The 24,701-nt window shown below is 44.5% G+C and overlaps 1 protein-coding gene across 1 annotated transcript in view; it reads left to right on the top strand.

Annotated features, from left to right (window-relative positions):
- MAPKAPK5 (MAPK activated protein kinase 5) overlaps window positions 1–24,701 on the top strand; it is a 1,432,063-nt gene that overhangs the window by 1,058,992 nt on the left and 348,370 nt on the right. Inside the window, exon 11 of the mRNA XM_044068618.1 lies at window positions 14,366–14,496. Coding sequence (XP_043924553.1) covers window positions 14,366–14,496 — 131 coding nt within the window. The remainder of the gene's footprint in view (window positions 1–14,365; window positions 14,497–24,701) is intronic.

Below are 24,701 nucleotides of genomic sequence, written 5' to 3'. Positions count from 1 at the left end.
AATAAGTAGAATATACAGCAAACAAAAAACAAAGTCATAGGTAAATTCAGGAAATAACTCTTGTAAAGATAAGAACTGTCTCATCAAACTAAACAGGCAACTAATGGGGATAATTAAGTCCAATATAGCCAGTTTCAAGGTTAAGATAGGTTCTCGGGCAAAAGGCAACCATAAGGCCTTCTTCAGCTTGTCAGAAACCTCAAAAGCAACACACAGCGGTGTGCTGAACTGGTGGTTAGTGGTGCCACATTCACTGAGCTAGGCGATACAGTGAATGTGTTGGCTGACAAATCCAGTTCTAACTTTACCCCCCACTCACCCCCAGCCACCCCAACAAATGCCCTGAAAAATAATCCCACCAGGTATAAATAGACAGCATGTCCTGGCTGCACTCGATAAGGCCAAGAACACAGCCTCATGGGCCCCAATAATATTCTGAGATGTCTCGTTTATAGTCTAAAATATAACTTATCAGAGTTACTGTAGTCACTATTCAACTATAGTCTCAAAACAGACTTTGTGTCATGGGACTGGAAGATTGTATTGATGTCTTTACATTCACTGCTGCAGTATTCTTAACATATGGGATTCCCTGCAGTGGAAGCCTGACGTCTGGCCAGTCCAGCAAAGACTCCTGTTGCTTTAAAGGTACTCTGAATGTCTCCCAAACGCTCCTTGCATTACATAGGGCATAAAGGTGACGTTCAGGCCTACTACAGTCAGAACGTCTTTGCCACTAGTCTGAACTTATCTTTTCAATGTCTGCCTGTTTATGTTTGCCTGTTTTCTGCCAGTTGAACTCATTTTTGTTGTCCAGTGACTACATATGCCTGTTTGCTGACTTCTTTGCAGTTGCAGGTAAGTGTCCCATTGTTTTTTTTTTTTTGTTTGTTTTTTCTTGTCTGTTTTGTGCTCCTCAGGGTTAATGTCATCCAGAAAGGCTAAATGCCAGTGTGGGAGACAGATTACCCATAAAGACCGCCATGATAAGTGTCTTTTTTGTCTAGAAACATAGGGTAATGAAATAAAAATGAGAGACTGGTGCTTTCCACCTGTCTGTTGAAAAGAGAGGAATTTAAGGAATGGGAAGTGGAAATTATTCAGGAGCTGTATGAGAGGATAGAAATTTCTTCTGAAAATACAGCTAGAGAATGGGATAAAATTAAGGTGGAGTTGAAAATAGAATGGAAATAAAAGCAAAGGAGCTATGGTTAAGAAGTATTTAGAGGGACTGACAAATGTTAAATTATTGCAGAATGGGGGGAATCTCACAGAACAAGAGGATCAGCTGCAGAATGCTGAGCAGAAAAGTGATTACCTTGATAATATGCATGGGTTTTGAAAGACTGCTGTTTTTTGATGATAACACTAGAGCACAAAATCTTTTAACACAATGACTCAGTCAAGAGAAATTAGAAAGGGCTGTCGCCAAGCTTGTAGTATTAGCTCATCATCAGCACTGACTTTCTCATTCCCCTTTCTTTGGCAGAGGCTGCTCTAATTTTCTGTTCTTGCATTGATTGCATCAACTTTTATCCATCTCCTCCCAGCTATTTTGTTCACTGTGGGAATCTTTATGTAGTTCTGCTCAGCCTCAGAACCTTGAAGTTGCCTGCCTTGGTGTCTTTGCCAGCCATAAAATTTCAAAAGTTGTTTCACAGGTATTTCATGTGTCCAGTCAGCCAGAAGTCCTTTTTGACCTTTAACCAAACAAAGCTTGGCTGTGTAGTTGTCTCATTGCCTGTCCTATTTTTGCAATACATTTCTGCTGCTGTTAGACTATTTCACATTTCACTGGTAACTTCTTTTGCAGCTTATTTCAGTGGATTAACTGCCTAGGACATCTTTACTACTGTGACCTGCTTGCTTTTACAAAACATAACATTTGAAGTTGTTCTATCTCGCTATTCATTCTTACAGATGGGTTCGGAGCTGATCCTCGGCTCCGAGTCGGACTACTACAAAGCTCGAGGTCTTCAAGCAGCTTGAGGCCAAGTCCCTATCCCATGATGCACCTAGAGTTACCTCAGATCTAGTTTCCCGCTGCAGTAGATTGGAGGTTCCTCAGGAATAGCTCGGGCCAGTAAAACTTTATTGTAAAGATTTTTTCTTATAACTTAATTCTTTTCTTAGCTTTAGCTTCTTTAGCATTTATATATCTTTAGTGTGTATTCCTTGGTGTGCCTTTTTCATGTTATATATAGCTTTTGGCCTTCGTTTTTCTAAAGGCTTTTATATTTAGTATAGTTGGAGTAGTTATATAGTTATGTGCCTTTGATAACTTTTGATATTTAGAAGTGCTTAGATATAGTGTGTGTGTGTGTTAAAGTGACACTTAGTCACAAGATATTTAGCCCATATTTTTTTATCAGGGCTTATTTAAATACTTTTGGGTGTGTCTTTAGCATATTGTAGTTTCACTGATACTGTGCTGTTCATTATGGCTGACCAGGATAGGGATAAACATCCTAAGTCAGGGTTCAAAAAATGTCCAAAATGTGGACAGAAAATGTCTGTAACAGATAGCCATGTTAACTGTGTTTACTGTTTGGGAGCTTTACACCTTCAGGAAAGTTGCTCCATTTGTCATTCCTTCTCTTCCAGGGTCCTTCAGGAGAGAAAGAGAAAGCTAATCGATAGAGGTCTAGTCAGACCGTCATTTCAGGAAGCTTTAAGTGACCAGGACAGGTTTAGTAAATCTTCAAAGTCTTCCAAGGCTTCTACTTCTTCGGAAGTTAAGAAATAAAAAAAAAAAAACATCAATGTCTGGTCTACAGCCCTCAGAGCCGAGCATCTTGTTCTTTTGGAGCTGGTCCCCGGTCCTGGAACCGGTATCCAAAGTGCCTAAATCTCCACTCCTGCAATCTGTACCTCCTTCTATCCACTCATCTTCGATAAGCCTTTTCGGTTTGGATGTGGATTGTGTGGTGCAGTAGTTGTTACAGGCACCGGCGTTTGCTAAATTTTTTATCGGCCCCGAGCCAAATGGTTTCGGAACCGAAGACTCTTTTATCATCTACTACTTTTCCTCCTCTGAGCCATGCAGGTCCTTGGAAGCCGGAGGAGTTGGACTTGATGATCATTGAGCATTCGGAACCTATGCCTGCTCCAGTGTCTTTGGTTCCATTTACTCTGACATCCTTGGTGCCGATTGAGGAATCTAGGATCCGGCACTCTTTGGTTGGGTCTGGGAAGAATAGTCGGACTGACTTGGCAGTTCCAACTCTGCCTCTCGGGGTTTCGGCTCAGATAAGCTCGGCTCCTACCTCTGGTTCAGAGCCCACTGTCCCGGTGCCGAGGGTATCGACTGTTTCCTCAGATCTGCCGGTCCCTTCTCATTAGAGCATAGGAGCCTTCGAAGCCATGAAGAGAGTTATGTCTCCTAAGATGTCTTCGACTTCAGGTTCAGCTACCTCCTCCCCAAAAGCATCTGTGTCCACTTCTGCTTCACAGATCCTTGCTAAGTGTAGAGACCCAGAGCCTCAGGAAGCCCCATTGGGTGGTCCCTGCTCTTCCGAGACCTCACCAGAAGTTCCCATTGATGAGGTTCCCAGGAAGAGAATCTGTAAGAGGAAGCATTTAGACTCCCCATAGGAGTCTCTCACATCCAATACCGACTTGGATGAATCAGAAGGGTCCCCACAGTCCCCCTCTGAGGATATTTAATTTGCTGAGATATTAGAAATCCTTAGGCAGGGAGGTGACTGGCAGTCCACCAACCCTACTGAAGACGAGTTGGTTCTCCTGAAGGCTTTCAGGTCTCACCCCTCCATCTCTTGGGTGTCTCCGCCGTTCGATGAGCTTATGGAGCTGGTCTCACGAAGGGCGTGGGAGTCTCCAGACACCATGGAGCCTGTCCCCAGGAGGCCTAATAAATTTATTCCCCCCCCCCCCCAGGAAAAATGATTTCTTACCAAGGGAGTGCCAGTTGATGCCATGGTGGTGGCGACAGCCTCAAAAAGGAGATTTTGGAAACTTCTTCCTCTGTCCATCCTCCTAACAGAGACTCTAGGATCATGGCTAGATATGGGAAGCACACGTACAGTTCAGCGACCTTTGCACTGCGTTCACTCCACTATCTCCCCCATTTTACTAGACTGCAAAGAGATCTCCTAAAAGAGCCCGGAGATACTCTTCAGGGTACAGTAGCTGCAGGAGCTTCAGATAAAGTTGCCTCCTAGCTTGCTACTCTCAGTTCCGTAGTAAACTTGTCCATGCGCCTCATTTCATATGCAGCTGATGGAGCGAGTAGAGCAGTGGGTGCAGGAATTGCTCTTAGGCGACACTCCTGGATGCACTTGTGTTCCTTCTCAGAGCCCTTTAAGTCATCCTTTGTCAACACCCCTTTTGATGGCTTGTCCCTTTTCGGGCCCAAAGTTAAGGAAACTTTGACCAGGTGTGAACAGGAAGGAAAGACTCTGTCTGCTGTCTGATTCTGTTTTTCCACCCCTACCAGACCCTACCCCAAGGGTCAAAGGGGAGGAAAGATGTGGTTCCGTAAAGCCCAAGGAGCCTTTAAGGACACGTGGTGAACTCCCCTCCAGGGGCAGAAGAGGGGCCAGTAATGGAAGATGCCACCCTTGCAGCAGAGGGGGTCTGCAAAACCAGGGTGACAGAGATCAGTTTTTTGGGAAGCCCTACCAGTGCTCCTGAAAGGAGGCCCGACTGTCCTACTCTGGAGGCAGTAGTGGATCACTTATCTTTGTATCCAGATGCCTTGCTCAAAATAACAAGCGACAACTGGGTACAAAGTATAATTTCCAGAGGATATTTCATTCCTTTCGCCACACCCCTTCCATTGTCAACAAAAATCCCGGACTTTCCACCCAGTTACAGGGAACAGGCAACAGTAGAGGTCCAAATGTTGCTAAGAAAAAGAGTCATCCAACCAGTCCCAGCAGATCAGATAGGGTCCAGAACTTACTCAAGATTCTTTTTAGTTCCAAAAAAGACAGGGGACTGGAGACCTATTTTGGACCTCAGCAGACTAAACAGGTCTGTGAAGAAAGAGAATTTCCGGATGGTCACACTTCAGTCGATACTTCTGTTTTTAGGGAAAGACAATTGGGTGGGAGGGTGGCCTAATGGTTAAGGTATTTGCCTTACAAACACAAGGTGCAGGGTTCGATTCTCACAAGGGATAATTGGCTAGGCTTACAATGGCTCACAAGGGCAGTTAGCCTAGTACTAACCTATGGATGTGCTCAGTAGATCTCCAGGATGCGTACTACCACATAACAATGGTCAGACCATCCAGGGATCATCTGCACTTCCAGCTGTGAGCCAATCATTACCAGTTTCGAGCCCTGCCCTTTGGTCTCACTACAGCCCCCAGAGTGTTCACTAAATGTATGGCAGTGGTCACGGCTCACCTGAAATGTTTAGGATTTCAGGTGTTTCCGTACCTAGACGATTGGTTCCTCACTGCCGCCACCAGGCATCAGCTCATACAAGCCAGGTACACCACTCTTTCACTCTGCAGTTATCTGGACATTACAATAAACTCAGAAAAGTTTGCCTTGTTGCCATCACAACATACTGTTTTTATTGGAGCAGAATTGGACACCTCCACCACTTTGAGCAGAATGAGTCTTACTACTCCGTCAGCAGGTCCACAATATCATATCCAAAGACAATGCTCCAGCATCAGAAGTACTAAAATTGTTAGGTATGATGGCAGCGGCAATATTAGCCATACCCTTGGGTCGCATGCATATGCGGATTGTGCAATGGCTGTTGTTCACTCAATGGTCTTACCAAGAGCTTCCAATGTCTCATCGTATAATGATCCCAAACACATGCAAAAAGGATCTTCAGTGGTGGTTGACCTCTCTTCATGTTACGATAGGTCGTCTTTTTGTTCTACCCCCACCAGTGGCCACAGTGCCCATGGATGCTTCCCTGATATGGGGGGGGGGGGGCATTTTCAGGGAAGAACAGCCCAAGGCACATGGACTGAACAGGAGACACATATCAATGTCCTGGAGATGAGAGCAGTACGTTTAGCGTTGCAGTTCTTCCAAGATTCTCTTCCTCTGGGAACAGTTGCGATTCAGATGGACAACATGTCAGTGGTCTGGTACTTGAACAAACAAGAAGGAACCAGGTCTTACCCCCTTTGTCGCGAGGCCCTAAGAGTATGGCAGTTGCCTACATCCACCCAGTGCTTTCTGTTAGCAATGCACATCCCGGGGAAATCCAGCGTGATAGCAGACAAGCTGTGCAGAGCAATTTTGTTGCCTCATGAGTGGTCCTTCAAGAAAGAAATAGCGGGCAGAATTTTCCGCAGTTGGGGCCAGCCTTGCTGTGACCTTTTTGCTAACTACATAAACACGAAATGCAGAAGCTACTTTGCCCTGATTCCCCCTCTGGGTGAAGCCCCAAGGGATGTAGTCATACATGATTGGCTTCCGGTTCTTCTCTATGCATTCCCACCATTTGCCTTGATACCCAAAGTACTACAGAAAGCAAAAGCCCTGGGAAAGACCATCATTCTAATAGCCCCTCATTGGCCTTGTCAGATTTGGTTCCCCTTCCTTTGACTTCATCAATTGGAGGACCCTTATATTCTGGACCCAGTTCCAGATCTTCTGATGCACTCGTCGGGGGAACTTCATCCCTCTCTTCAGTCCCTGAAGCTGACAGCTTGGCTGATCCATTTCCCAACATAGCCAGGTTCCATAACCTTTCAAATGAACTGCAGCAGATTCTAATATATTCTCATAAATCCTCTACTAGGAAGCTATACCTTAGCAAATGGAAAAGATTTTCTGTATGGACCTGTCAAAATAACATCCCTACCAAGCCTCTATGGCCTCCATATTAGAGTTCTTGACTATGATTTTCAACACAGGAGCTGCAGCAGCAACAGTTCGGGTTCAACTTGCTGCTGTCTCTAATTTTCACCTTGGATTTGAAGGATTGAACATAATGTTACACAAACTATCCAAAACCTTTCTCAAAGGGACTTTTCATCTCAGACCACCTGTGAAATCCCCTTATACCCCATGGAATCTTATTTTTATGCTTTCATGCATTGTTCTCCCTCCCTTCGAACCAGCTTCCTCATGCAATTTGAAATATTTGTCATGGAAGACTATCTTTTTAGTGCCTATCACTTTTGCCCGCAGAGTGTCAGAACTTCAAGCCTTGTCCATAAAGCCGCCTTATCTAATTTTCCATGCTGACAGAGTCTCACTATGAACTAATCCCTCATTTTTGCCCAAAGTTTGTACTGAAACTAACCTTAATCAAATTATAGATTTGCCAGTGTTCTTCCCCAAACGCACCAACAACTTAGAGTATATGCTGCACAAGCTTGATGTTCATAGACAGCTCAGATTGTACTTGGATAGAACAAAAGAGTTCAGGAAATCAGAACAGCTTTTCGTTTCCTTTTCAGATTCCAAGAAAGGTATGCCAATGGCAGAAACAACTCTAAGTGGTTATCCGATTGTATCACATTTGTTTATTCAGCTGCTAATATGCCCTTGCATCACAAAATAAAGGCTCATTCTACCAGAGCAGTGTCTACATCCTCTGCCTTTTCTGCCACACTTCCTATAGACAACATCTGTGCAGCAGCCACTTGGTCAAGACCTCATTCCTTCATCACTCATTACAAAGTGGACAGGGCCTCCAGGGACAGGGCCTCTTTTGGGTCTACTGTCCTGATAAACATACTCCCGTGAGCCACCCAAGGAAGATGGTGCTTGGGATGCTACCCATCTGTAAGAATGAATGGCAACATAGAACAACTTCACATAAAGAACTTATGTTCTTACCATAATGTTCCATGTGAGTTGTTCATCTCACCTTCATTCTTACTTCCCACCCTCCTTACCCCCTCCAGGGTTTTTTAGAGGACCGAGATACTAGATTCTTCCTGGTTGCTCAGTCCTTCTGTGGCTTTCTCTCAAAGAGTGATAGAATGATACATGGTATTATTATACGCAGTGAACAAGATCTGAGGTAACTCTAGGTGCATGATGGGATAGGGACTTGGCCTTGAGCTGCCTGAAGACCTCAAAGTTTTTGTAGTGGGCAACTCGGAACCGAGGATCGGCTCCGAACCCTTCTGTAAGAATGAAGGCGAGATGAACAACTCACATGGAACGTTATGGTAAGTACATAACTTCTTTTTAAGCATCCAGTTATTGGCTAGACATATCTTTGATAGGGCCTGTATACATAGCCTCATCTCTTAAATTCCACTCCCACCCTCTTTGACATAACTTCTGGGTAATCCAGCCCAGATGATCCACACTCGACTAGCCAGTTGTGGACCTAACAATGCAGTCAGGGGAAGTGGTCATACCTATCCTAGGAAGGGATGATGGTCCTGTTCTGGCTTGCTCCATGGTTTCGGAGGCAGGGTTCTGCTGGAGAGTGGAAGCTTGTATGGATTGGGAAGCTGGGTCGGAAGGATGTGACTGTGGCCATCTTAGCTGATGATTGTAGCTCCTATTGGCACATTTAAGGGAGCATGCATGTGTAGGTGGCCCTTGCGATGACATGAGTGATCTCTCCATCACTGGATTGAGGGTGGGGCTTAGGTCTTTGAATGAAAAAACACTTTCATTGCTGGGGTTCTAATGAGAATACAAAGCACCCTCAATGTTACCCGGATGGTGGCCGCTTACAGGCTTGATAGTCAACAGGTGTGGGGGGAGAGAGATAATACATTAATTTAAAAAAATGAATAAGGACTCCCTAAGATCACTTCAAAGAAGATAAAGTTGTTTTATGCATGTCATAACTTTTTTTTCTTTATGATATTAATTTATCAGGGTAAACTAACTAGGCACAAATCTGTTTCTAGAGGTGACCTGGGAGCATAGTCTGGTTAAGTGACTTGCTTGGAGTAAGGCAGTAGGGAAATGGAAACTGAGAAACCCTGCATTACCAATTGAAGGTTGTTAGCAGCTAATAACTGTAATTGTTTGAACTAAAAACTATCACTTAGCTGGCAGATCTACTTTTTCACAGTTCAATGTTTATTTTAGTCCTCTGTCATCTTGTGAGAACTGACAAAAAAGTGTTTAAGAGGTGTTTGACTGGTCTTCATCTGCAACATGTCACCCTTGAACCTTGCTAGTGAAGCATTGTGAGAGCTACCCTTAAAGACTGTTAAACAGCTGCTGAGCAGGTGATCTTCCCCTCTTGGAAGGATATCTAAAAGAAGAAGAAGAATGATCTGTTAACTTGAAACGCTGACAGAAATTTTGAGTTACTGACATACAGATAGTAAACTGATGCTCTTCTTAGTCAATGTTGTACTGATTCTTGGGTCTTCCTGCCATGCAGAAACCCACAATTGGCCTGATTTCTAGAGTCTTTGCATCATCCCTAGCTGATGGCTACATGAGGTCCGATATATGGACATCGGTGTTTAAGAAGGGTGTTTGTTGGAAGCCGTCTCCATTTCTTCCTAGCTGTGCAATCCAATGCACTTTGTATATGCAGTATACTCTCAGTCCGTTGGTTGGCTCATTTTTCCAGAGTTTTTCTTAGCTACCAGTCAGAAAAGTATCCTGTTGGGAGTTTTCCTCTTCTAATTTAGTGTTTAAAAAGGTTAATTGTTTGAAGTGTGGGAAGCAAATCCCACATAAAGATTTTCTGTCATTGTGCCTGTTCTGTCTAGGGCCTTAGCACAATGTCTCTAATTGTCCAGATTGTACTACATTCTTAGTGAAGACTAGTAAAACACAGGGCAGAAGTCCTAGCCATTCAAATGGAGTCTTCGGCTTCAGTTCCTTTTGCGAATTTGCAAATCCTAGCTTCACACCAGCGCCGTTTCTAAAAAATGCAAAGGCAAAACATACAGGGAAAAAGACTGTGAAAATGTCACTGAAACTTTGGTCCAAGCTACCAGTCCAGCAGCAACTCGGGTACCTTTGCAGCCCCCTGTTCTGGTGACTGCTAGGCCCAAACCCTCTGGCTTGAACCCTCAGGAGGCCGCCATGGTTCCAGGCTTTCCAATAACTTGTTCCAGAACATCAGCATTGGTCAGGTCTGAGTTTGCACCACAGGCTTCATTTGCCAACGTTCACGTTGCAGGTACCAAGGAAGATATCTTTTCTTCCTCAGCTGTGAAACCACAGTCCGAGGTCGTGGTTGGACAACAGTGTCCTCAGATTATCTTGACAAAAGGTATACCCAAACCAGAGAGAACTGTCAGCCTTCCTCTGTCTTCTCCTGAGCTCTTTGCCACTGCAGCTCAGGTCAAAGCCCAGGACCTGTTGAAAATAGTCCAGGAGTTCATGGCCTTCATGAAATTCAGGATGCCCCCCCCCCCCCCACACACACACACACACACACACTCACAGTACTACCCCTGAAGCCTCCCCTCTAATACATGTAGGGATGTGACTTTTCAACAAGAATCAGATTCTGAAGACGAGGAGGAGTTATCCTTCTCTGAGCACCTACTACCCCACTCTTATCCTGACTCAGACGATACCCTTTGTTCTGCCTGTTCCCCAGAAGACCTCCCTTTTGGGGATACCCTTTATAAAATGAAGGAAGTCTTCAGTTGGGAAAGCAAACAATTTTCATAGGCTTAGACCCATTATAGGAACTACTGAGCTTACCATCACCCAGACATCTGGCTATCCCTCCAGTGCATATGGTACTTGATGACATCTTTGAAGACATGTCTTTGAATTCTGATTCTCTCCCTCCTGCACCCAGGAAGCCTGACATGTTCTACAGAATGCGTGACTTGCATAATCACCTTTGCAGGAATCCTAAAGCTAACCCCTGAATAGTCTGTACAGAATCCACTAGGAACTTTCAGGTGATGATAAGAGCAGCCTTACAGGTCTCCAGGCACTCCTTCAAATGTGGGTATGATGCATTTTACGCATCATGCAGAGTGTGGATACAGGCTCAGTCATTCGCAGGTGTGCATGCGTTAAGACTCTGTTAGATAGGTCAAGGCTGAACTAACAGATGCTCCAAAAGACAAGAATTCCTTTTTAGGACCCCCAGCTGAAAAAGTATTTGATAAGCTGAATGTAAAAGGAAAACAAATAAAGAAGGTGAAGGAATTCTACCTGTCACCTACACCAAGATATAGTAGAATACTCTGTTCAATTCAGAGAAATCCCATCTATTCCTATGCATGCAAAGACCCCCAGAAGAGCAGGAGAGTTTCTTGCCACCATTCCTTTTGGAGCCAGTACAGCAAGGATCCATTCATCCTGTTCCTCCAGGTCAGGAGGGAAAAGGCTTCTATTCAAGGATTTTTTAGTTTCAAGAAAAAAAGGTACCTGGAGACCTATCTTGGACCTGTCAAGATTAAAACAGTTCCTTTATGTACCAAAATTCAAAATGCTAACTATAAAACAAAAAATACTTCCCATGGTAGATCATGCCTGCTCAACTTGGTCAACTTATTTTAGTCACTCACCAGAGTTGTGGATGAAGGCAAGGTGGTTCATACAGCCTACCTTGATCTGGCCAAGGCCTTTGATACCATTCCCCATTCAGGAATCATATAAAAAACTCACTAAGCTAGGCATCAACCCCTATATCACTAGGTGGGTTGCAAATTGGCTCACAGGTAGAAACCACAGTGTGACCATAGCTGACTGCAAATCAGACTACCAGCCAGTCATGAGTGGAGTCCCACAGGGTTTGGTCCTGGGTCCTCTCTTGTTTGGTATCTACTTCTCTGAAGTCCAGGCCAACACGAAGGGACTCTGACTGACAAAGTTTGCAGATGATTGAAAGTTGGGAGGTGCTATTAACTCCCCAAGTGATGTTGGCATCCTACAGAAAAGCCTCACTGAAACAAATGACTGGTGTCAGAACCATGGCCTTAAGTTCAATGCCAAAAAATGTCTCGTCATCCGCTTTGGAAAAAAAAAGGGTTCCCATGAATTACCGCATTGGTGGTAGTCCACTGAACACAGAAGGCGTTATAAGAGATCTGGAAAACAGGTTGACAGCAACCTCTCTTTTGACCACCACATTGCCACTGTGGTCAGAAAGTCCTTCTATGTGGCACATCTCATTACTAAGAGTTTTGCATCCAGGAAGGAAGAGATCATTGTCTCTCTCTACTCTTCCCTCATTAGGTCAGTCATTGAGTACAATGCCCCATTTGGCATGTACCTCACTAAACACCTGCAACAACTGGAGAGGCCACAAAAGTACCTCACAAAGAGGATCCTAGGCCTTAAACATTTGTCCTATATGGACAGACTCAAAAAACTCCAACTATTCTCTGTCTTATATTGCCTACTTAGAGGCGGTCTCTGCTTGACTTACAAAGCCATGTCTGACCCAGCTCTGTTACAAATGCTACATCTAAAGAAATCCCAATCCCTCCACACCACATGCTCCAGAGACCTCAACCTCATTACCACAATCAACAGAACATGCTGGAGGGACAGGTTGATAACCCAGAGACTGCCCATGCTATGGAATAGACTTTCCATACATGTCAAGCAGAGCACCTCACTAGCCCTCTTCAAGAGAAATCTTGATGAATGGATGGGAAATAGAAAATTCACCCCAGGGATCACTCCAGTGGCTTTACTCGACAGAGGCACTGGGAACTAAGATTAGGTGGCACAATGCCAGGGTAATCCTGTGGGCTAGGCTTGTAAAGGCTCCAGGGCCATTAGCCTAGTACACACCTATGATTTTCTAGGATGCCTACATGTTTACTGTAGACCTAAAGGATACTTACCTACATGGCCATATTGCAGACAGTCAGAGATTTTGTGGTTGCAGGCTTACACTACCAATGCTGTGCACTACCAATACTTTTTGGTCTGTCTGCTGCTCTCAGAGTATTCACCAAATGCTTAGCTCCTCTTAAAGCCGATTATTGAACCCCTAGATGTTTCATACTTAACCCTACCTGGACAACTGTCTTATTCAAGGAAAATCCACAGTAGAGACTCTAAGCACTTGTAGATCACCATAAACCCTCCACAAGTCTCAAACTGTTCATCAGACAAGGATTCTGTTTCTTGGGGTCCTCAAAGATTCTGTGTAACAAAAAATTTTTCCTTCCCCAGGACAAGATATCTCACTTGCCAAACTACCTAACCAGCTTGCTACAAAAACAATAAATTTCAGCAAGGGAATTTCTAAGTATTCTGAGTTACATGGCATCCTGGATTCTCATGGTCCCCTTTGCAAAGCTGCACATGAGAGAACTTCAATTGTTCCTAAAAATTGTTTGGAACAGCATTCTCAACCTCTAAAAATTTTCCTGCCTCTTTTTCCGTACTTAAAAAAAAGGAACTGCTATTGTGGAAAAACACCATGCCACAGAATCCAGGCACACATTTCTGTCTGATAGATGCAGACAAGACCATTACCACAGACAGTTTAGACATAGCTTGGGGTGCTCGCCTAGACCCCATGAAGGTGCAAGGCATCTGGACACTAGATCAGAGGAACACGCTTCTTATACCTCTTTGAAGTTGAACCTCGGATATCTGCCATCTGTAGATGATTTCATACCTCTATGAAGTTGGACCTCGGATATCTGCCATCTATAGATGATTCAAAGACTTTGGAAATTGGGCTGGTCATGGGCTTTTGATTGACAGGAAGATCCAAGAATCAGTACTGATCTACTCAAATATCTACAATTGTTGTGTGACACAACTGTACGTTCTCCTTGCTGGAACTTAGATTCTTATCTGGAAGTGGCTGGGGTCTAACCAGGACTGACTTCTGGGATATTTGACATTTCTGAGTCAACCTGTTGTTCCAGTCTGACTGGTAGTACTGCTTTGCTCCTTGGTTAGAGCAGGAGTTTGCATTTTGTGCATGATCCTGCATGTGAACACTGGACACTGTCATTGTTCATATTGTAATAGGTTCACTCATTCTTTGCTATACTTTGGAGATTCAACAGTTGAGCTGTGGCAGTTACTCTCTCAGTCCATAAGGAAGGGATTTGTGTTTTGGGGATGCCCAGTCTGTCTTTCTCACTTGAGCTGCACGGCAGCTTGTACTCACTACTCAGAGCTGATTATTGCCATCGCAGGGAGCAGTTCCAGTGCTGTTTCCTTGGGCAAGCTGTGTCTTACAACTTACAGTTTTGGCTTCAGAATTTAGTTTTGTCTTTGGCATGAAGAAGAGCACATTACTTCACCGACTTACATCAGTTAAAAGCTTAAAAGAGGTATTGTAGGAAAAGATGGTAAAAGGGTCCAGGCACTCTTCAGGGAGAGGAGATTTAGCAGCATTGTATGTTGTCTTTGTCAAGACTGAAATTTGGGGAAAATTGTATGGCTGTGAAATTGTAAATATCTTAGTGGACTTTAACTGTAGGAAATGCATAGTATGACTAGAATTACAATGACAAATAATTTTTATTTTCCTTTCATTACAGGCAGTGGTTGTTGAGATACAGCAAGCTCATGCAGAACAACTTGCCACCATGAGAATCCAGGATCTCAAAGTCAATCTGAAACCCTTACATTCTGTCAACAACCCAATTCTACGGAAGCGGAAGTTTTTAGGGTATTTTATAAAATTCATTTTCATCTGTATTGACAAACTCTTTGTGGAACCCAGTGATGTATAAATAATGCTGGATTTGTATTCCTGACTAGAACTATAAAGCACATGTAAAAAATAGTGTGTTTATAGGTGAAACAGATAACATACTTGTAGAATTAATGCCTAATCTGTATTACTTCCCTCCTTAACTACGGTGGCTTCTTCTGTTTGGAGTAGCATCCTACTATCATCCATCTTAAAGAAGGTAGTAAGAAGGGGCATCACCTTTATAGCCTTCCTTCTAGTTCTTTTCACAGAGGTGCAGAATGAGACATTCAGGGACAGATTTCTTTGTTTTACCTGTATCACAGCCTGTTTTCTGACATTTTTGCTTCTGTCCCTAAGCATTACTTTTGGATAGTATCACTGTGTGTATGCAATATCAGGATTTTGAGAGTTGTGTGCCCTCCCATCTTCTGGCCAGTTAGTATGGCCACTCTTACATCAGGTGGTGGTGTTTTGATGGTTTAAGCACTGTCTACGGTGGAAGATGAAATTGACATCTGTGACTGTTTCCTACCCCATTCAGCTCCATTCTTAGTTCTGTCCCATGTTCATGATATCGCAAGAGTATCACTGTAAAATGTATGTCGGAGAAAATATAATGTCTGGCTTTGCCAGTCATTGTCCCTGAATGAGATGGTTTTGTGTTGTGCATTGTGTCTCATGATGTTTAACATATGCCTTTTTCCATCTCTTACTGATGCTATCTTTGCATGATCAAACCTTGTGGTATCAGTCTTCATAAGTGGCTATGGGAGAGACTGCTAGGAATTTCTTCCATGCAGTTATGGTTAGTATGCACAGTCTGGACATTATAACACTATTACTTACAGTGTTCGTGTTAGAATCAGGGAGATGGATGAGGAAGGTGTAGCCTTTTTTATCCCTGTAGTTACAGAATGTACATGTTCTTTGGGTACTGAATACAGTTGGTTACTCTGGAAAGCCATTGTTAATACTGATGAGTTTCTGACTTACTGCGTTTTGATGAGCAAGTGCCTTTGTGTCTCACCTGTCATTTCTGGCAACGTTTTCATTTGCATAGTTGGTTATTTAAAAAAAGTTTTATAGCCTTTATAGAGAGTCTGTCTCTCTAAAGACACTTTTCTTCAGTCTCATAGCTGTATGGTAGCATGTTCTCTTGAGAATCAGAATAGTTGGGTGTGCTCAGAAGGCTATGTGACATTAACTACAATGCTGTGTATATTTTAGCAGCTTAAAACAACACCAGGCCCAGCTTCTCCTGACTGTTTTCCTACACATTTAGATTTACAATCCATGTTTTCATAATATAGTGTAATTCTAAATTAGATGCAATAATTTTCAGTAACTTTTGTATGTCACTGTAAAAATCTAAAGTATTTGTAATTGTTTTACTGTATTCATTGCATATTGCTATTACATAATTAAAATTCTGATTTATAGTTATTGTACAACATTTGGAAATGTGAGACATGTTTAAGATCTGATTCCTGGGTAAAGTGACTTGTATATTGAATCCACATGTCCCCCTTTGCCCTTGTGGACTTTCCCCAGAAGTTCTGTCTTCCTTCTATATTTCATACACATGTTATTGTTTGAACCCAAAATTTTCTGGCCATGCCTGCCGACAATCAAGACTACTTGCTGGACTTAGACACTTTAATTTTCTCATTATGGGGTGCTTCCCACCAGATGTAGAAGGTCAAGAACCTTCTGGGAAGGGGGCCTTCATATTGGCAGCCATGAAGGTTTTTTGTGTTCTCCCAGTCACCTGGAATATCAGGACACCTTTTAACTGGTAATCCCAATCTTTTAGTGGGGAGATGAGATTCCTGCATCACTACAAATGTTCACTTTGCCTTTCCTTTATGAATGTACACTCCCATGCATTTGCTGTGAAGGCTGCCACCAGGTGGTACCCTGGCAAGCTGAAACCCTGCCTCCTGTACATGTGTTTGCTTTGCTGCCTTCTCTTGCGTTGGATCATGGTAGTGTATGTTCTGCTGAACTTCCCCCTCCATCCAGGATGCCCATCCTTACCTGCCAGCTCCATCAAGTGCCCTTAGTCACTACTTGAACTTTGGTTGCCTGTGCTATAGTCAGAGATTTACTGCTCAGTGTGTCTGTGGTGGCTTGCCAAAAGTATACTTCTGATATATGTGTGTGTGTGTGTGTGTGTGTGTGTGTGTGTGTGTGTGTGTGTGTGTGTGTTGTATCCCATCCAGGATTTTCTGTTTGCCTTACACCTGTTACATATTGGGATAATCTTTTGTTCCCATATCACCCTGAAGTTTATAGAGTTAACTTTGGAAAATGAATTTCTTTCAGGTGAGCTAGTTTTAGTATGTTTCAGCTTTTGCTTTAACTTGAAGGACTGATAAAGGTAAGATACAGGTCTCACATAAGCAGTGAGGCTGTATGTGTTTGTCTTTCCTTTTTCTTTTGCTAAAATGGATGTATGGGTGGCTGCACAAGATGCAGAATTCCACTGCAGTATTGTTTACATTGTTCTTTAAATGAGTCACTAATTCTGTAGAATTCATGGACATTAAGACTTAGCCATAGACAGACATCCACCCAGCCAGCATGACTCCCAGAGCTCTCTAGTAGCACCTTCATCCTGGTTTCAAGAAGCAGTCAACCTGTGCTGTTTTTGGAACTACAGTGTTGTAAGAACATGCTGTGTCTTGTTCAGAAAGTTCATGGTCACTTTTTCCAGTCTCAGCCCAAGCTGTTTTCCAGAGAAGTGCTCAAAAGATAAATATCTTATTGGGGAGGTAGTCCTTTTTGCACATTCAGTTGCTAATGTCTGAGGCTTCTGCCCAACCCATCTGGATGCAGATATGTCAGCAACCAGTAGCATGCCCTTCTGGGCCTTGAGGCATGACACCCAGTACACTAAAAGAGGAGGTCACTTTTGACAGAATAGCAGATGTGGACATCCACAATGAAATGATGGCGCAGTCAGGGAGAAAGGAATAAGTGATACTAGCTCTTACGGCTTGTGAACCTAGATCAGGGGATATGTCAGCCTGGTGGCACAGAGGAATAAAGCCCTGACTACATACAAAACCACCAGAGTTCAACTAATGGCATGGGTGACTTGACAGGCAGACAGAGGAGGAAGAGCAGTGCTTACCTGAGGAAGGAGGGTAGTGGCTCCTGACTATATCTGCTGCTCTGATGAAGTGTGATAGAGGTTGCACATAATACTAAAAGTAGCAATTGGCTTGGAATGGGGAGCATAGGCAGCCCCTACTGTGAGACAAGTGAGCATGCCACTACCAGGGGTGGTCTAAGTCTAAATAAAAGATAAGTAATGTTGTCATGGCCGGAATGCTAGCAAGAGTGCAAATAGCCTCCAGCTTTTGCTCAGATGATGGCCCCTGCACAAAACTCCCCTGATGGTCACCACCACCAGGAAGTCAGGGCTGATGTGTGATTGGAGTAGGCTGATGGTTGACAGGTAGAGAAGGCAAAATATGCAGAAAAAATTAGCCTAGATTAGGGGACAAACTAAAGTGTTGTAGCCAGTCAAACAGAAAGGCATGTGCATTTGTAATAATGACTACACATTGGTCTCGGTCCCCAAAGATGCAAATGAATCACCAGTGCATGCCCTCTGCCTCACAAACCTTACCTGGCTATGCAGAGGACCAGAAGCATTCACATCTGTTTGTATTTGTATGACTGCTTATTTTACACCCAAAGTGGGGAGGAATTGCAGGAGAAACTCAGGCTTACACTGGAATGTCTAATGAATGGGGGGGGGGGGGTTGGGGGGGGTTCAGACATTTCCCAGGATTAGTGTGAGACTCGTAACTTCATAGGTAAGTGTTCGGCTAGCTACTCTTTTGGGCCATTTTAAGCCTATCCAGTCTTCCTTTTGAAGGATTGAAACACCTTAACCATTATACTTACCCCAGCCCTCTCCAAACTCATTTCATCCAAAGATTTTCTGGGGGGCGACCATAGGCATAGTGGAAGGTTTTGTATTCTTGCCACCAGAAGAGGTATCCTTCTTGAATGTTCTCTTCAAGCAAGCATAGAGGACCACCACAACACCAAGGGAGCACCACAGAGCACTGGGTTACATGAAGTCAGATATTCTGACAGTACTGCTAGTGAAGCTTCATATGTTGAAATACCAGTGGTACTAGAAAGCCCAGTGGGAAATTCTTTCACCTACTAGAGAAAGAAGTACTGGTCCTTCTTAAGTGGAGGCAGACTCATTCACAGCCAAAGCATTGAAGCTTGAGTTTCTGGGTCAGGGTCAATGGTCCCTGCTTCAGGATCATCATTTCTTCTCGGGGCTTCGACATTGGACATCTCAGCTCCGATCTCAACATCAGATCTAGGCATGGCTCCCTGTGGTTCTGAGGCTGTCTCTGGTACTCTCAGATCTTCATCCTCCAATGTTGTTGAGAGGATGTTCTCCTCTAGGGAGAAGGGTCAGATTTCTCCTGCCAGCATCCCCTCCTCTTTTTCATCAATACCTGTGACCAGTCATCAGTCTGCTCTGGGGCAGCCTACGTCAGCCAGCCTCCAGTCTTCCTCTGTGGCAGGGCTTCCCAACTCTTCCACTTCTTTCCTGCCTTTGTCAGAACTGGAGACTTTGGGGAAGGGAAAGTGTAAGAGGAAACATCCGGATTCCCTGGAGGAGTTTTTCACTGAGGATACTGACATCGATGAAGGAGAGTTCCCCTAAGTCTCTGTGTGATGACACCTCTTTCAGTGATTTAGTGGAGCTACTTTGCCAACATGGAGCCTGGACCACCGAAGCGCCCTCTCCAAAGGAGTCAATATTTCTGGATACTTTTGGAGTAGGCCCATCCACACCTTGGGTGGGTTCCCCTCAGGATGCCCTTGTAGACCGGGTATCCTGGAGGGCACGGAAAAAATCCAAAACAGTGGAGCCCATCCCTAGAAAGCCAGATAATGTTCTCACTTCCTCCAAAGACAGGCCTCATTGGAGTAAGGGTCTGGCTGTCGATTAGTAAAGCATTCCAATGCCTCAGCCACTTTTGCAGTGAGAGCCCTCAATTACCTGTCACATTTGAAAAGGCCTCAACAGGACCGAGAGTCTGAAGTCAAGTATCCTCAAGGAGCAGCAATCTCCAGAAACATAGAAGAAGCTGTAGCCGCAGTTGTCTACCCTAGTTTTCATCACCAGTATTCCCATGAGGTTTATCTTAAATGCAGCCTATGGGCATCTGGAGAGGCAAGCTCTGGTACTGCCATGCATGCAGCGCTAACCTTGGACATGTTTTTGTAACTTTGCAGACTGTTTCAATGTGTCCTTCATTAATGCCCCTTTTGACAAGTCCTCATTTTTTGGGACAAAAGTTAGATACCCTGACAAGGAGTGAACAAGAACTTAATACTCAGTCCACCATTGGCAGTATGCTTTGCTACACCCAGGAATGAAAAGAGGGGGGCAAGTGTCTCTTCTTCAGAAAATCACAGAACTCGTCCCAGGGTCCCTTCCTAGGGACCTAGGATGGAGGGGATCATAACTGATGCCACCCATGGTGCAGGGGTGGTCTACAGAAACATTTCTTTTGTCCAGTGGGCCCTTTCAGTGATCTTGAAGAGTTGCCCGGCTGCTTTTCTCTGGAGGTAGTTGGGAATTGTCTGGCTCTCCACTGAGAAGTTTGGTAGGCCATCACCTCAAATGCCTGGATGTTGACAGTTGTATCCAGAGGTTATTGCATTCCGTTTTTAGAAGTTCTAAATTGTCCCCCAAAACGTCTCCTAGATGTTCCACGCCATCAAAGAATTTATGCAGCGGAAGAGATTCAAAGGCTGCTTATCATTCAGGAGGTCTCACCAGACCAAAAAGGATCCGAGGTCTGTTCCAGGATGTCCTTCAAGGATGCATCTGCAGTCATCACATATGGGTTGTCCTGCCTCAGGCAGCCCTTCGGTCGGCCGGATTCCAAAGTCTGGGTCTGGCCTCGGCTGATGTCGCACTTTCCCCGACGTCAGAGCATCTGGGGTATAATAGCATCAGCCAACGCTATTTTCCTCAGTCTTTCTTGCCGCGTGGTGCCCGAAGCAGAAGCAGTTCGCAAGTGCCGGTTGGCCAGCTCCTGTGATTCAGCTACCGAAGACTTCGAAAAAGCTAAGTACCCCGTTGGGGACTCTTTCTTGCCTCAGCCGATGTCAGATAAAGTTAATAATTGTTTAACTTGTGGGAAACAAATACCTCATTAGGATTTCCACTCTTACTGCCTCCCCTGCCTAGGCCCAGACCACGACGTCTCGGCCTGTTCAGCCTGTGCTTCCTTCAACCGACGAACTCTTAGACGTCGGTCGGACTTTGCAGAGGAATTCTTTGAGGCTAATTTTGCTTACAGGATGCCATCGGAGACTCCAACTTTGCATTTAGTTAAGAAACGGAAGGACAAGGACCAACACACGCGGGCCGCGGTTTCGGCTGAAACCACGGTCAGGCCTACCGCGAATGTCTCGGTCTCGGCTGAAACCGAGTCCTTGATACTTCTGATTACCAAAACCGCCCAACCGACTACCTCGGCCCCGGAGGCCCCAGCCGAGTCGGTTATTGAATTACTTTCTGAAACTGGTGTCCAGGAACCTTCCGACACCATTCCCTTAGACAAGTCTACTCCTGCACGTGGTGCAGCCAGACCTCCTGCATCCATGTCCATTAAGGCTTTCTCTAGGGCTAAAGCTGCTAAACTTACTAAAGCTTTGCCTCCCAAGGTTACCTCTCAGAGACCTTCTACTGGCTCACAGATTCTTAGCTTAGCAGAGGATCTTATCTCCTTAATTAGAGGTTCTCAACCTCATCCGGACAGGGGCTCTCAACCACCTCCAGACAAAAGGCCCAGGGTTGAGCCCTCTGACCCCCACTCCTCAGATGAGTCCACTGATGGCTGTACTCTGTCAGACCACCAGGAGGAGGCTTATTCGGCCTACGAGGATTCTGATGCTGAAGAATCTATTCCCTCGGCCTCCCCTCCTGAAGAGTTTTCCTTTGGAGAGACATTACACTCTATGAGAGAACATTTTCAATGGCAGGGTCAGGAATTCTCTGATTATAGAAAGAGATTAAGGACCTTTTTACATTTACCTCAGCATAGGCCTTTAGCTATACCTCCTGTTTTGAATGTTATTGATGATGTGTGCTCTGATGCTAGTACAGCCCCTGACTCTCTCCGGCTCCTGCCAAACCTGATAGGTACTACAGGGTCCCGGACTCACATCTACACCTGTACAAGGCCCACTCTGCTGATCCAGAAACTATTTCCCAGGGCCCAAAAGGGGTTGCAGCTGCCACTGCTAGAAATCCTCTACCCTCTGAAAGGGAGTCCAGAGCTTTAGAGAGATGGGGTAAGAAAGTGTATACTTCTGCAACTCTTTCCATGAGGGCATTAAATTGTCAATTTCATATGATACAGTACCAAGAGTATTTGTTAGATGAATTGCATAAGAAACTGTCTTCTTCTGAACCCCTTGATCACAAATCCCTTCAGGATCTGGTACATAACTCCCAGCAGGTTAGTAACCATTTCTTGCAGTGTGGTTATGATGCATTGGAAGCTTCATGTAGGTCAGCTATGACAGGTGCAGTCATACGTAGGCATGCCTGGCTGAAGGAACAATCTCTGCCAGACCATGTTAAAGCTAAGCTTTGGATGCTCCTATGGAAAAGCAAAAATTATTTGGTTCCACGGCTCAAGAGGTCTTAAAGAAATTTGAAGAAAAGGCAAAATCTGTGCAAACAGTCAAAGACTTTCTGCAAGTCCAACCACCGAGATTCAGCAGAAATTGGCCTACTAAGAATTGGTCCTTTCTGGACTCAGACAGATCTCAGAGAGGCAGGAATAGGCTTGCCAGAGGTAGAGGGCAAGCTAGAGGCTCCTACAGAGGCCGTCATTGGCAGCCTCCCAACCAGAGAGGTAGTGCAGGAACTACAACTGCTACACCAGGACAGACTCAATGACTTTGTTTTGACTCCGCTGACCAGGGCTCAGTTAGAAGCACCTTTGGGCGGAAAGCTTTCTTTATTTTCAAAAAATTGGCACAGCATTACAAGGGACACATGGACACTGCAAATAATAGACAAAGGATACAGGTTCCATTTCCACACATTGCCAAAAAGAAAAGGCATGCCAGACCTGCCACCAAATCAGAGGGCAGAGGCTTTGAAACAAATTTCCAACTTAATACAAATGAAAGCTATAGAAAAGGTCCCTCTTTCAGAACAAGGCCAAGGATTTTACTCCAGATTATTCCTTGTTCCAAGAAAAGAAAATCAATGGAGGCCTATTCTCGACTTGTCCGCACTGAATACTTACCTCATTGTGCCAAAATTCAAAATGCTGACTCTACAGCAACTCCTTCCCATGCTGGGCAAGGGGTCTTGGCTGGTGACTGTAGACCTCAAGGAGGCATACCTGCATGTCCCTATCAGACAAAGTTGCAGAAGACACCTCAGATTTCTTGCAGGGTCAGAGCATTATCAATTCTCAGCATTGCCCTTTGGCTTATCTACAGCGCCCAGAGTATTCACAAAATGCCTGGCATCAGTAATTGCACACTGCAGACTTCAGGGGATTCAAATTTACCCATATCTGGCGACTGCCTTATACAAGCGGACAGCAAGCAAACTTTGTTAAAGGACTTGGATTATGCCATCCACCTACTGCAGGCCTTGGGATATACAGTCAACATCCACAAATCAAGACTTGTTCCATCCCAAAGAATAACTTTTCTGGGTGCGGATCTAGACACAACCACCCAAATGGCCTTTCTCAGAAGAAAAACAAAAACTTCTACCGGATTACTTCAAGAATCTGACAAGACAAACTCAGCTGACTGCAAGGAAAATCCTGCAGGCCCTGGGTTACATGGCATCTTGCATTCTTCTGATCCCACAAGCAAGGCTGCATATGAGAAAATTACAATGGTACCTAAGGAGTTTATGGACTCAGCACAGTCACAGCTTAGAAACTTTGATCCCACTCATTCCAGGTTGGGGAGCACACATGGAGGGCAGATGTATCCAAGGGCTATGGTCACAAAAAGAGCTGCGCATGCACATAAACCAAAAGGAAATGCTGGCAGTGATACAAGCAATCGAGGCCTTCAAACTTTTTCTTCATCAAGGCCACCTACTCATAAGGACAGACAACACAACAGTTATGTGGTACATAAACAAGCAAGGAGGCACCCATTCCTACCCTCTTTGCAGACTGGCAATGAATCTATGGGAACTTTCCTTGAAACTCAATATACAGCTGCAGTCCCAGTTCATGCCAGGGAAAGACAATATACTGGCAGACAGCTTAAGCAGAAATATCATGGATGCACACGAATGGATGCTGCACCCAGACATCTTTTTACTCATGACACAATCATGGGGAAGGCCGGAAATAGATCTGTTCGCCTCTCCCCACAATCATCAACTGAAGAAATTCTGCTCAAGGACATACCACCCACAAGCATGGAAAGTGGACGCTCTCTCTTTCAGCTGGAAAGCTCTAACAGTGTATGCTTTCCCACCTCCCCCATTAATGACCAAGGTCTTACTGAAGATCAGGACAGAGCAGCCCAGAGTGATTCTGATAGCTCCAAACTGGCCAAGACAGCACTGGTACCCACTGTTAAAGAGCATGTCACAGACGAAACCGTGGCCTCTCCCCCTATGGCCACTTCTACTGACGCAGCACAATTTCAAGACTCTGCATTCCAACCTGAAAACCTTGCAGCTAACTGCCTGGAAAATACCATGACTCCTCCTCAGGATAAGCTATCCCAGACAGTGAAGGATATCATTATGGAAGCTCAACGGCCTTCCACAAGGAAGGCATATTCAGGAAAATGGAAAAGATTTCACACTTGGAACACAACAAAGGGCCTAGATGTGACAGTGATGAACATGGCACATATACTGGAATATTTGGCAGAATTGTTCCACAACGGCCTGTCTTACTCTTCCATTAAGATACATGCCTCGGCAATTTCAGCAGAATACAATGTTAATCCACCTGTCTTCTCTCATCCTCTCCTGAGACAGTTTCTAAGAGGAATCAAAAACATCAGTCCTCCAAGGAAGCCACCTCTACCTACTTGGGACCTTAACTTCGTGTTGGAAAAACTAACACTTCCTCCCTTTGAACCAGCAGCATCTGCAGATCCACAGTTTCTGTCTT

This window comes from Protopterus annectens, chromosome 4.part0, assembly GCF_019279795.1.
Source record: "Protopterus annectens isolate FY-2018-M chromosome 4.part0, PAN1.0, whole genome shotgun sequence".
NCBI classification, from domain to species: domain Eukaryota; kingdom Metazoa; phylum Chordata; order Ceratodontiformes; family Protopteridae; genus Protopterus; species Protopterus annectens.
This window is presented reverse-complemented; position numbering and strand designations above follow the sequence as displayed.